Source organism: Nematostella vectensis, chromosome 7, assembly GCF_932526225.1.
Source record: "Nematostella vectensis chromosome 7, jaNemVect1.1, whole genome shotgun sequence".
In the NCBI taxonomy this organism is placed as follows: Eukaryota; Metazoa; Cnidaria; class Anthozoa; order Actiniaria; family Edwardsiidae; genus Nematostella; species Nematostella vectensis.
Window position 1 is genome coordinate 3911302 of NC_064040.1, and position 13639 is coordinate 3924940.

Consider the following 13639-nt stretch of genomic DNA (forward strand, 5'->3'; position numbering starts at 1 on the left):
GACTGATTGAAAAGCTGGTTCGTTTCATTGTGTTAGTCGAATAGAAAGTTTATTCACCCGGATCGGGAGTATTTGTTTAGAGAACAAATGAAAGACATGTATTGTGTGGTTATACAATTTTATACGGGACTAAACCTGCTATCGGCTCGGCTGAATACAAGCAGCACGGCGCAGTTAGGAAGGAATTATGACAAAGAACTTTGGTTATTTGCTTGGTTTCGTCTTTATCTGTTCCTCTCAAGCCTTTTTTAAATGGGAAAACTGCGGTGAGTGTTAATACAATTTTGTTATTACTTTCAAGACAATATAAAATAATCGTGTAACATGGTTTTTAATCAATCTTTTCTGTCGCTTTTATTTTTTTCCCAATAAATATTGTTTTGTCTTCTATTATGGTTTGCCGTGTTCTACGGCATCTTTAAAAACCGAGGATTTACTTATGGAAACTCAAGCTTAGCTATAGGCGAAGGAAAATAGCATTTTGTAATCAAGTAAACAAATTCTCCACACTCCTTTTCCCCCCACAGACATTAGTGCTCGTTATGTCCCAATAAAACTAGGACCAATGAACCTGATATAGTTAAAAAACAAGGTATTCCATCGTAAGTCTTGAGAACAGTCAGGTCACCATTTGCTCGGTACTTTGCTCCTTTGCTCCATCTTTGGTTAAAAAACAAGGTATTCCATCGTAAGTCTTGAAAACAGTCAGGTCACCATTTGCTTGGTACTTTGCTCCTTTGCTCCATCTTTGGTTAAAAAACAAGGTATTCCATCGTAAGTCTTGAGAACATTCAGGTCACCATTTGCTTGGTACTAGCTCCTTTGCTCTATCTTTGGTTAAAAACAACAACAAGGTATTCCACCGTAAGTCTTAGAACAGTCAGGTCACCATTTGCTCGGTACTTTGCTCCTTTGCCCCATCTTTGGTTTAAAAAAAACAAGGTATTCCATCGTAAGTCTTGAGAGCAGTAAGGTCACCATTTGCTTGGTACTTTGCTCCTTTGCTCCATCTTTGGTTAAAAAACAAGGTATTCCATCGTAAGTCTTGAGAGCAGTCAGGTCACCATTTGCTTGGTACTTTGCTGCTTTGCCATCTTTGGTTAAAAAGGGGCAAAAGAAGGGTCGGGCACGGGGCAGGGGGGTCGGGAGAGTGGAGAGTCAAGGATGGCTGTTGTCTGGGTGGTTGTGTATTCGTACCATGCCATACCTCACCATGCCTCTTATCAACAATTCTACAAGTCCTAACCCTTTTTATGTGCAGGTAAATCCGACTCCAGCAAGCCCAAATTACACAGCGTGCATGGATGCGAGGATAAGGATGATGTCAACCTCCACTGCAAACAGGGCTACAAAATATCTATAGTCAAGGCTTTCTTTGGTCACGGAAAAGGCCAAAAGTCGACTTGCGACACAAGCATCGGCCAGAACTGCATGTCACGGGGTCTGTTATCTTTGCGTTATATTACTAGTACTAGTACTCCTTTTGCTGTCCATGTGGTTTTAAACGCGGTGCGGGACTTTAGCCGATGGATGGAGGGTTCCGCAATCCAACGCCATCTACCGCCTACCAAACAGTCCAATATACTTTTATATTTCTGTATAGCAGACTTTACTAGCTCTTTTATATACAATCTATTTCACAGAAAATGATGTAATGGTGATGGTGTTGAAAATGATCGTGATAATTAAAATAACATGGTTGGTACCTAGGATGGTAGATAAAGAATACATGTCAAAGGAAAACTAAAGTACTTAGTTATTAGTTATTAAATATTGAACTGTCTGTGTTTTACTTTTTAGAGGCAGCGAAGAAAATCAAGTTCTTATGCCAAGACAAGCAGACATGCACAGTTAAACCTAGTTCCTCTGTGCTTGGAAGGACTTCTTGCATATTTGGCTTGTACGCAGATCTGATCATAGACTACGTTTGCAACAAAGGTGTAAATTTAGCTCTACCAGGACAGGGGGCATGTGTATATATTTGATAATATTCTTTAAAAAATAACAATGATCAGTAGGGGCGTGGGTACCCCACTTTATGTTTCTTCATCGTGCCCCCCCTCCCCAAATATTTGGAGGCCTACTACAACTGTATCTAAGTTATAGATATGAGGGGGGCTCCGACAGAGCCCAAAATTTCGTACCCAGAAAATCACAACTCAACAAAACAACAATAGGATTAAAGACCAAAAGTGAGGTTACATCTCGGGGGGTTTATTTAGTTAGCGGCACGGTGTCGAAAGGGTCACCACTAAATCTGTACTAGAGCGTAAAGAAAATACGTTACATTGGTATAAACGTTCACTAGTTTCTGAGAGGTATTTGAAAACTGTTAAAGTTAAAACACCATTCTTCGATCAAATATCTTAATGATAGACTTTTCGGCTTTAGGCTGTAAGATAGAGTCTCCTTAAAGAATGCTGAAACTGAATGAGATTTTTTTTATGATTTCAGAGCACATTGAGGACACGATCGTCATCAACTCACTGGAGCTAGCCCCAGACCCAGTCTCGATGCCTGGAACAGTGAATGTGTCTTTGTCATTAACCGTCAAGCGCCACCTGCCCTCCTCCACCAAGCTCAGACTAGATGTGCAGAAACAAATTGGAAGTGCCTGGATACCAATACCATGTGTTGCCAGCTATGGGTCATGGTAAGACTTGGGTGATATTACCAATACCATGTATGGCTAGCCATGGGTCATTGTAAGAGATGGGTGATATACCAATACCATGTATACCATGTATGGCCAGCTATTGGTCATGGAATGACATGGGTGATGTTACCAATACCATGTATGGCCAGCTATGGGTCATGGTAAGACATGGGTGATATTACCAATACCATGTATGGCTAGCCATACATACATAAGAGATGGGTGATATACCAATACCATGTATACCATGTATGGCCAGCTGTGGGTCATGGAAAGACATGGGTGATATTACCAATACCATGTATATCACCCATCTCAGCTATGGGTCATGGTAAGACATGGGTGATATTACCAATACCATGTATGGCCAGCTATGAGTCATGGTAAGACATTGGTGATATTGCCAATACCATGAATGGGCAGCTATGGGTCATGGTAAGATATGGGTGATATTACCAATACCATGTATGGCCAGCTATGGGTCATGGTGAGACATGGGTGATATTACCAATACCATGTATGGCCAGCTATGGGTCATGGTAAGACATGGGTGATATTACCAATACCATGTATGGCCAGCTATGGGTCATGGTAAGACATTGGTGATATTACCAATACCATGTATGGCCAGCTATGGGTCATGGTAAGACATGGGTGATATTACCAATACCATGTATGGCCAGCTATTGGTCATGGTAAGGCATGGGTGATATTACCAATACAATGTATGGTCAGCTATGGGTCATGGTAAGGCATGGGTGATATTACCAATACCATGTATGGCCAGCTATTGGTCATGGTAAGGCATGGGTGATATTACCAATACAATGTATGGCCAGCTATGGGTCATGGTAAGGCATGGGTGATATTACCAATACAATGTATGGCCAGCTATGGGTCATGGTAAGGCATGGGTTATATTACCAATACAATGTATGGCCAGCTATGGGTCATGGTAAGGCATGGGTGATATTACCAATACCATGTATGGCCAGCTATGGGTCATGGTAAGACATGGGTGATATTACCAATACCATGTATGGCCAGCTATGGGTCATGGTAAGACATTGGTGATATTACCAATACCATGTATGGCCAGCTATGGGTCATGGTAAGACATTGGTGATATTACCAATACAATGTATGGCCAGCTATGGGTCATGGTAAGGCATGGGTGATATTACCAATACAATGTATGGCCAGCTATGGGTCATGGTAAGGCATGGGTGATATTACCAATACCATGTATGGCCAGCTATGGGTCATGGTAAGACATTGGTGATATTACCAATACCATGAATGGGCAGCTATGGGTCATGGTAAGACATTGGTGATATTACAAATACCATGTATGGCCAGCTATGGGTCATGGTAAGGCATGGGTGATATTACCAATACCATGTATGGCCAGCTATGGGTCATGGTAAGACATGGGTGATATTACCAATACCATGTATGGCCAGCTATGGGTCATGGTAAGGCATGGGTGATATTACCAATACCATGTATGGCCAGCTATGGGTCATGGTAAGACATGGGTGATATTACCAATACCATGTATGGCCAGCTATGGGTCATGGTAAGACATTGGTGATATTGCCAATACCATGAATGGGCAGCTATGGGTCATGGTAAGACATGTGTGATATGACCAATACCATGTATGGCCAGCTATGGGTCATGGTAAGGCATGGGTGATATTACCAATACCATGTATGGCCAGCTATGGGTCATGGTAAGACATGGGTGATATTACCAATACCATGTATGGCCAGCTATTGGTCATGGTAAGGCATGGGTGATATTACCAATACCATGTATGGCCAGCTATGGGTCATGGTAAGACATGTGTGATATGACCAATACCATGTATGGCCAGCTATTGGTCATGGTAAGACATTTGTGATATTACCAATACAATGTATGGCCAGCTATGGGTCATGGTAAGACATGGGTGATATGAAGAAATACCATTCGTTGCCAACTATGGATCAAGTGTTTACCAATGCCAAAGCATTAATGAAAGATTTTTTAGCTATACCAAATATTGTAATAACACCCAATCGCTGACCCACATTGTTACATGTTTTATGCAGTATATAGTTATAAAACCGTTATAAAATGTCTAGTATACATGAATAAGTCTTTTTTTTTTAGATTTATGTAAATGGCCTGGAAGAACACAAAGTGGAAGTTAATTATCTTATGTATTGTATTGCACTGAATAATATTACGCTATTAGAACTTATTTGAGCTGTGCTTCACAATATATTTAAACAAATGACAATTTGTTTTTTTTTTGTAGTACATATGACAACTTCTGTAATCTTCTGCGAGGGGTGATGTTCAGCAAGTGTAACAAAACGATGGAAGACACAGGGATCCCATGCGACTGTCCCATACCGACTGGCACATTTTCTGTCCCGACCCAGTCTCTCGTTATAACTCAGGAAATCGTTGATAAAATACCTGTGACTGGGTTGGTGGAGGTAATTTGAAAATCACCATATTATTGGTACCTAAAATGTATACATCAATATGGAGCGTTGTTGCGCGACCTCCAAGAATTGAAATATATTTCTCGTCTTGGACAAGCGTGTGGTCGATCATTTTTATCGCCATAGCAGGTCTCGAATTATTGGGGGGACCAAACAGAACCATTAAAAAAACATTGGGGGCACAGCCATCCCCCTACTGGTAATTTCCTTATAATTTGTTAAACTATTTTGGGGGGGGGGGGGGTACATGCTCCCAATGCCCCACTCCTTGCTACGGCCCTGATTTTACCTCGACGGGCCGTCACCAAGGTAAAAAAAATACTTGATATAGCAGAATAACATTAACAACAACGTTTTCATTACCAACGTTTCCAACTTATTGCAAAGTACGACTACCGGTCGGACTGGCTGGCCAATTTGTTTGTTGAGTGACCTAATAGCTTAATGAATGGATTTAGATACTATACACGAATTCCTTAAATGCTATCCTCGTCCCCAGCTTTCTAGGCTGCGTGAAACCCTTTAATGACATTACTCTTTGATTTCCCGCTTCCACCATTTTGAATGCTGTCTAAAAAACACACTGACAAAGCTATGTTTAACCAAAGAAACAATTATGTTTTTTTCAGGGACGATACTGGGTGAAAGCAGAGTTCCTTGATGTTTATGACCAGCATATAGGCTGCATGATCGTACAAGCCGAACTTGACATCGCAAAAAAGAAGAGAAACATCCGCAAGAGATGGCATGATTGATCGCGCGATATCGATATTGTGTAATAGTTTATTAATCTACCAGTCATGAATTAATAAAAAATGTCAAAAACGTGAGCAAATTATATTGCTTAAATAACCTTAAATAACTTAAATAAACCAATTATTTAGTTTATTAGGTGGGCACAATTTATTGTGCACCTTGTACATTAGTATAGCAATGTCCTGCAGCCGTCTGTTTAAGAGGGTAGGTAGCTTAGCCCGTTCGAGGAGGTTAGCGTAACTAGAGCTTTTGTCTTTGAAAACAGCCCTGAGTCCTCTTTCTTGTACCATTTCGAGCTTGCGCTAGTCACTTGATCGGCAAAAGTACGCAACGTGGTTCAGGGACCACACCATTGTGTAGTTCCAGAAAACTTCAATCCCCGCCATCCATGGAGGGGATTGGAAATTTGGAAATTCCTGGGGTGGGGGGTCAAACGCCCAGGAATTTCCAGAAGAGAGGGGAGGGGGCAAATGCCTCTTTTGCTTAACAGTTACTGTATTTTTTTTTCCAGGGGGTTGGCAATTCCAGAGGGGTGGGGGGTCATACCTCCGACCCCCTCCATGGGGGGGGGGAGTATGGATATTTTCTGGAACTACACATTTGAAAGATCGTTGGTATGAAAATAGAGGATGACAATGACGCCGTTAGGTCATAATTTCCTTTGGGATGCGGGTTCCCCGGACCTACTATACACGAAGCGTTCCTCCGCCCCTAAAGTTTCGTTCTATTTCTTAAATATAATATAGACGCGTTATCGTCGATATAACGTCATATAACGTGATCAAGATAGCTCAACCTAAGTTTGATTGCCTATCAATGCTCAGCTTGCGAGATATTAAACAATTTGGGGATGAGGTTTAAGTGATATCCGGAATAATGTCGAGACAAGTGGAATCAGGCGAGGCCGAAGGTTGAGTAGACTTATTTAACTTGGCGAGAAGTATGACAATTGTGGTATGGCACTTTTTCCAGAAAAAAAAATATATCGAAAAACGGTTCTCTAGTTTCTTTTGTTAGACAAAAAAACTTTTAGGCTAGGCCGACGCCAACCCATCTGTTTGCTCCCTAGCTTCTTGTTTTTACTATATTTTCGTGCTTTTCTATATTAATCAGGGCATCGGTTCAACAAGATATTGGCGCCTACTTTTGGACTTTTTGACTCGGTTCAAGCAAAGCAGAAGATGATAAATTCTACCAGTCTTAAAACTATTTATTTCCAAAATATCATTGTGACAAAGCATTGATTCATTGACTCGTGTACGGGTAACCATAACCACCCGTGGTCGTTAACACGGTCACCTGTTGGCTTCCTCGTGCAGTCAAACCTTCAAGTCAAAGTTCTCTCCAAGAGAACAAAAAAGGTGACGATGGCGGCGTTCACTCCCGCATTTCTGACCCTTTTTCTCAGCGCTTTTGCTCTAGCAAATGATAGAGCAAAATCGACAGGAAATTGTGTGAATGGAGACGGAACCTTTCATTCATTTAACTACAAGTTTCTAAACGGAACCGGCGTGAACTTGTCTGATTTTGAGGGCAAAATCGTGTTGGCTGTGAACACGGCAACCTTTTGAATGTACACCTACCAGTACCTCGCAATGAATGTATTACACGACAGATATAGCAATAGCTCGCGCTGTCCACTACAAATCCTAGCTTTCCCAAGCAACCAGTTTGGTCTACAAGAACCTGGAGACAACTATTATGAGATTATGAATGGGCTGACATATGTCCGGCCCGGGAAAGGCTACATTCCTCACTTCCCGCTTCTTGAGAAGAAAGATGTGAATGGTGAAAATGAGAATGAAGTCTACACGTTTCTCAAGGTAATCTATTGCTATGCATTTCTATCACAATTAATGGTTTATATGGATAACGCGATATAAATGAAATACTTATTTAATGTATTAGTAAGAAAATAACAATAGATCTGTCGATTATAAAAAAATATAAACACAATTCACTTTTGTGTTTATGTTTGTGTTTATACTATAGTATAGTATGTAGTCTATAAGAAACTCTACAAAAATGTTTAAATGAGAATGTTCAATAGACTAAATTGAATGCAATGTGAAATCACCTAATTTTGTGATAAACAAAATTTACTGAACATATAAGTTATGAAGTTTAAGTAACCTATTTTTCGGATTTTACTTGTTGAATTATTCATAAGTGGATTGCACTTTTCACATAATGAATACACGCGGTCCAGGTGGTAACGTCACTTCATAAGAGTAACCATGATGCATCGCTCCGGATGACGTACGTTTTTATTGTGACGTGGTCATGTAAAGGAAGTAGGACTTAATTCTGGTAAAAAAAAGGCAAGGGCCTGGAAGCGACCGTGCCAAAAAACTAGCATGATATGATGTGTAATTTGAAAATGATCCCGATCCCAGTGGCATAATTTTGGTCCCTGATCCCAAAATGAAGCTGATCCCCGATATATTACCTTGTTACTACCTAAATACTAACCATTTGCTTGTGTTTTCAGCGACGTTGCCCTTCGCCGGACGGTTACCTGGGAGAGCCAAAGAATCTTATCTGGTCCCCTGTACGCAGTAATGACATCAGCTGGAATTTCGAGAAGTTCCTCATAGATCACACTGGTCAGCCCCAGAAAAGGTACACTGCCCCTGTTGAGCCTCTTGAGCTCGAGCGTGACATCCAAGAGCTTATGAGAGCCTGCAGCGAGAAGACAAGTGACTCCGTCCGTAACAGAATATTCAGACAAAGTATACACAAGTTTTAAAAACAATGGTTTTCTCCCCGTAATAGCTCCCATGTTTCAGATTTTGTAGAAAACGTAGATAATATCTTCTTTAAGACAATGTTATACACCATTAAATGGTAATCGCACCTGCCGTTACAATAGCGGATGAGGACCAAGTCTCACAGTTTCGATACTTTAGGTCACAGTCTCCCCATTTGTATGACAAGCCGCTCAAAAACCAGAGGTGGAGCGAGCTTTGATGTGAACGCAACTCTTGCTTGGTCTTCAATACATTCAACTGACAAGAGCTGCTTCCGAGTATGGATAGTTGCGACTTTTTAAGTATGAAAATTAGAGCAGATAAGAAAACAAATTAATAAAATAAAGAAACGTTTAAAGTGTAACATTGGTAGAATTTAATGCGTGATGGCTGGTAGATGGTTAAGGTTGGTGGGTGATGCATATAAATGGGTAGAAGTGTCGATTTGGAGAGGTGACGCGGGATGGATGGGTTGAAGTAGAGTTGGGTAGTGGCTGGTGGTTGGGTAGAAAAGTTGGGTTGTGGTGGGTGGGAGTTGGTGAGAAGAGATGGGTGGCGGTGAAGGGTGGGGAGTGGAGAAGGGCTGGTAGAGTAAGGTGATGATTAACGGTTGATGGTATAATTGGTATTTGGCAGGGGAACGTGGCTATTAGAGTTGGATGGTAGTACGTGGGAATTAGATTTGGATGCGGTAAAGCGTTGGAAGCAGAGTTGTTGTGTTGGGTAGGTTGTGGAATTGGTTGGTGGGGCATGGGAAGTAGTATGGGGTAGTGGTGAAGAATGGGTAGCATAGTTGTTTTTTGTTGGATGGGTAGTAGAGTTGGCTGGTGGTGTGTGGGTGTAGAGTTGGGTTGTTGTGAAGGGTGGGTAGTAGAGTTGGCTGGTGGTGTGTGGGTAGCAGAGTTGGGTTATGGTGAAGGTTGTGTAGCAGAGTTGGGTTGTTGTGAAGGTTGGGTTGCAGAGTTGGGTTGTTGTGAAGGTTGGGTAGCAGAGTTGGTTTGTGGTGAAGGGTGGGTAGTAAAGTTGGGTTGTGGTGAAGGGTGGGTAGCAGAGTTGGGTTGTGGTGAAGGGTGGGTAGCAGAGTTGGTTTGTGGTGAAGGGTGGGTAGCAGAGTTGGGTTGTTGTGAAGGGTGGGTAGCAGAGTTGGTTTGTGGTGAAGGGTGGGTAGCAGAGTTGGGTTGTGGTGAAGGGTGGGTAGCAGAGTTGGTTTGTTGTGAAGGGTGGGTAGCAGAGTTGGGTTGTTGTGAAGGGTGGGTAACAGAGTTGAATGGTCATGTGTGGGGAGTAGAGTTGGGTTATGGTGAAGGGTGGATGGTATACTATATATCTATCTATCCCTCAAATTTTCAGATGGACATATAATTATTTTTTTGTGTGTAAGTCCTGTTGGGAAATGTTATAAAAATATTCCATGTTAGATAAATTAGCTATGGGATTCTCAAGAGATAATAATCCAGTTCAGAGTTTAAGGATGACCAGGAAGAAATGGGTCGAGTTGGCTAAAATACACTGGAAGACGATTGTTCCCCATATAAACCTCTGTATTTTTCAAGCAATATTTGGTGTATAAACTCGCCCCAAAAAGTACTATTTTGCGTAGGTATGGACCACAATGGGATGCAACATGAATCCTGTGGTTCTCTGATGATTATTATTACCTCAGCGGCAAGTCGTCGATTAACCTCCTCTTTTACAATGGCCATGTTTATAACACTGTATGCCTTTTCTTTAGTCAAAACTCTCAGAGATAGTCATGTATGCTTTATGATACAAACTTTCCGCCTCAGTGTATCATTCTCTGATATCTGAATAAATAGTGTCGATAAAACATGAAATAAGCCGCATACAGTACAGCAAAATAGTCTTGTAGTCGCTCGGCCAATGGCGCATTAAGCCCATTTATTATTGCTTAAGCCCATTTATTATTGCTGGGCGCTCAAGCAATTTTCGTCCCATAATCCAAAGATGCTCATCGCCAAGATTCATACTATCACTTCAGATTGCAACTTTGGTCGATATTTATGGCATGGTGGGTTTTGGTCCGATGGGTCAGAACTCCACCCATTCTTCCCCAGTCATTCCTTAATTTCTGAACTGGCTTATATGGTGATCCCTAAGGTGTGGGTACAAGGATGCTTGTCATATCTAAAAACTTATTATTAAAATATAAATATCATAGCATTCACTTTGTTGAAATTGGTTCTAATAAATGTTGATCAAATTTTAAAACAAAATTTAAAACCATTGTGTGATAATTAGGATCATCCTTGTTCCTGGGCAAGTACCCACCATGAGTAAACAACTATATAGGCCCCTTGTTTTGAAGTGTGCTATTGTTGGCTACTTGTTTGACATTCTGTGACCTCTCTCTCATCTAGGTTGAGAAAGGTGTAAAGCAAATAAGCCTTCAGCGACTTTGGCAAGGGTAGTTCATGGATTCGATTGGCTGGCACAAGCTGATTGATAACTATGCGGCAAAGATGCTGTAGTTCCATCTTGACAGGCAGCTGCCAAATACAGACATAGCTATTGTTGTATCCTACAGCAATTTGTTGACAGGTTTTGGGGAAACTGACAGAACATACAGACAAACCTCTGCCAGCTCTTGGGATGACATATTGATCTTGATTTACAATGTATAGAAATTTGTAAAATTCAGTATCATATACATGCACTGTACCATTAGACAATCCGAATGCTATGAGTGTTCCATCAGGACAATAGGAAAAAGAGGTTATTTTACATGAGTCCTCTGAGATGTTTCTGGATTTCATGCAGATATGATTGTCCTCATCTAGTCTCCAAACCTTAAATGTGCCATTTGAGAAGCAAGCAGTCAGCTTATTGAAAGCAAACCGAGGATCAAACTGGCAGAAACAACTTTCACCAACAGATCTGTCATGCTTTAAGGTTTGACAAATTTCTAGATTTGAGCTTCGTATGACATAGAGTTGTCCATGTGATGTGGAAAGAGCTATCAGGGAGCTGTCTGGTGAAAACACAAGACTTAGCAGTGAGCCCGAAAAATTGGGAAGTATTACCTCACAGCTCGACTTCCACCGACTTTGGAAGGTGCGCCCATCAACCCTCCATAAACAGATTTCATTGATTTCTGTGCCACGAGTAACAGAAAGAGTCACATTGCTAACTGTGACGGCAATAGTTCCACAAGGTGCAAACACACAACAAGCTGTCCTGGCACTCAAGTTTTCATCCCCTGTTCTTGACACACACTCTATCTTACATGGCTCAAGTGTGCATTCTTTATCCCTCTCTGCTATAATTAACTGACGTCTCCCACTGTTAAGTATCGCCCCAACAAGACCCCCGTCAGGCGAAACTGATAATGTCGGCTTTGGAGAATATGTAAACAGACTGTCATCATGACCTGACTCAGTGTCTTGTAGATCCCAACTTTGGACAAATCCCGCCCTAAAGGGTCTCGCAGCATCTTGGACTGATAACGTGCTTAGAGTTATCAACATGTTATCGTCATCAGGTATGAAACAACAAGCACTGATTCGGAAAGGTTGTTCAAAGCCAAGTGGACCTACATGTTTGAGTCGATGAATCACAGTAAATGGCGGGGGAATCGATGCTCCATGGGGCCTTAATGGACGATAAACTACTTTTGGTAAATGTCCAGCAAAGTCTTTTGAACACTTGCATCCCATATCGCTACTCATTCTCGTCTAGAATGTAGTATTATTCAGCGCTACATGTCCGCCATGTTTTTTTTTGTGTGTGTGTGTGTTTGTGACCGGAAAGAACCGGGAACTAGCAAATGACGACATAATGGCTGGATATGACGTCACACTTATTAGCATCCCGGAGGTCCAAACAAACCACAGGCGGCCCAAGTTCTAGGTCTAAACTGATCTCTCGGTGCCTAATACTTGCCACATGTGTCGCACGAGTCAACTGATTAAAGCTTCTGTAGAAAATATATTAATCAGCAGTTTTGAATAAAATACACTCTATCGTCGTTGATAGTTCACGTTTACGTTTACGTTTAATAATATACTTCACAAAGGCATATATGGCCATATCGTAAAGGTATAAAAAAAAAATAACTATAGACATAACTATAACAGACTGAATAAATACACTAAATAGATGCCAGGAAAGTATCGATAGTGGGCTGAGTGATAGTACTAACTGGAAGGCCATTCCACGTTCTTATTGCGTGTGGAAAAAAGCTTTCTTTGAAAACGTTAGTTTTGCAACTGACTAGTGCAAATCTTTGTGGATGGTATTGTCTAGTTGTTGTGTACATTTGGGGAGTTGCATAAGGTGGCATGGAAATTTCACTCAGCCCCTTATTTATTCTATAAAATAAGGCCAATCGTGCCTTTTCCCTCCTTTCTTTGAGTTTTGGCCACCCAAGTTCTTCCATTAGACGTGTCATTGTTCCCGGTTCCCGATCCCAGCATTGCTTGCAAAAGCGTGCTGCTTTCTTCTGCACTGTTTCTATGGCATCAATGAGGTATTCCTGGTGAGGGGACCAGACAGTACTAGCGTATTCAAGCTGAGGTCGAACAAGTGTCTTGTATCCCTGGGTCTTGACACTTTCTGGACATTTGCGAAGATTTCTTTTGATGAACCCCAATGATCTATTAGCTTTCCCTGTGATGTTTTGGGTGTGTTTGCTCCAGTTCAGGTCTTTGCTCATTTCAACACCAAGATATGGGTGACTGACGACAGAATCAATTAGTTTTCCACCCATATGATAATTAGAGATGATGGGATTTTTCCGCTTTTTTTACGCTTGACGTTATCCCCCCACCCCCCACCCTATTTATTGTGTATTTCCAACACGCTCTAGCGAAATAGTTACAGTCTCCGCAAGCACCACAGCCCTACAATCCACAACAAAAGTAAGTGGGACACTTCGCATACGAACAACCTCAATCTCTCCCCCGGATTATTATTGGTTAGAGGCGATTTTTCAGCTCAAAACACAAGCAGTCGCAAGGTGA

At 41.4% G+C, this 13639-nt stretch overlaps 3 protein-coding genes across 3 annotated transcripts; 2 read left to right on the forward strand and 1 right to left on the reverse strand.

Moving 5' to 3' along the window:
• Positions 1-109: 109 nt before the first annotated feature.
• On the forward strand, positions 110-5984 carry LOC5514924 (ganglioside GM2 activator). The gene is made up of 6 exons (XM_001635033.3): positions 110-266; positions 1262-1441; positions 1801-1938; positions 2455-2653; positions 4962-5145; positions 5784-5984. The coding sequence occupies exons 1-6, from the start codon at positions 188-190 to the stop codon at positions 5907-5909; spliced, it is 906 nt and encodes a 301-aa protein (XP_001635083.3). The 5' UTR covers positions 110-187; the 3' UTR covers positions 5910-5984.
• Positions 5985-7214: 1230 nt separating this feature from the next.
• On the forward strand, positions 7215-9024 carry LOC116619635 (glutathione peroxidase 3). Its single transcript, XM_032384592.2, has 2 exons — positions 7215-7733; positions 8402-9024. Exons 1-2 carry the CDS (start codon positions 7278-7280, stop codon positions 8657-8659), a joined length of 714 nt encoding a protein of 237 aa, XP_032240483.2. The 5' UTR covers positions 7215-7277; the 3' UTR covers positions 8660-9024.
• A 1825-nt stretch (positions 9025-10849) lies between these two features.
• On the reverse strand, positions 10850-12432 carry LOC5514925 (WD repeat and SOCS box-containing protein 1). Its single transcript, XM_001635077.3, has one exon. The coding sequence runs from the start codon at positions 12344-12346 to the stop codon at positions 10991-10993; it is 1356 nt and encodes a 451-aa protein (XP_001635127.2). The 5' UTR covers positions 12347-12432; the 3' UTR covers positions 10850-10990.
• Between the last annotated feature and the right edge of the window lie 1207 nt (positions 12433-13639).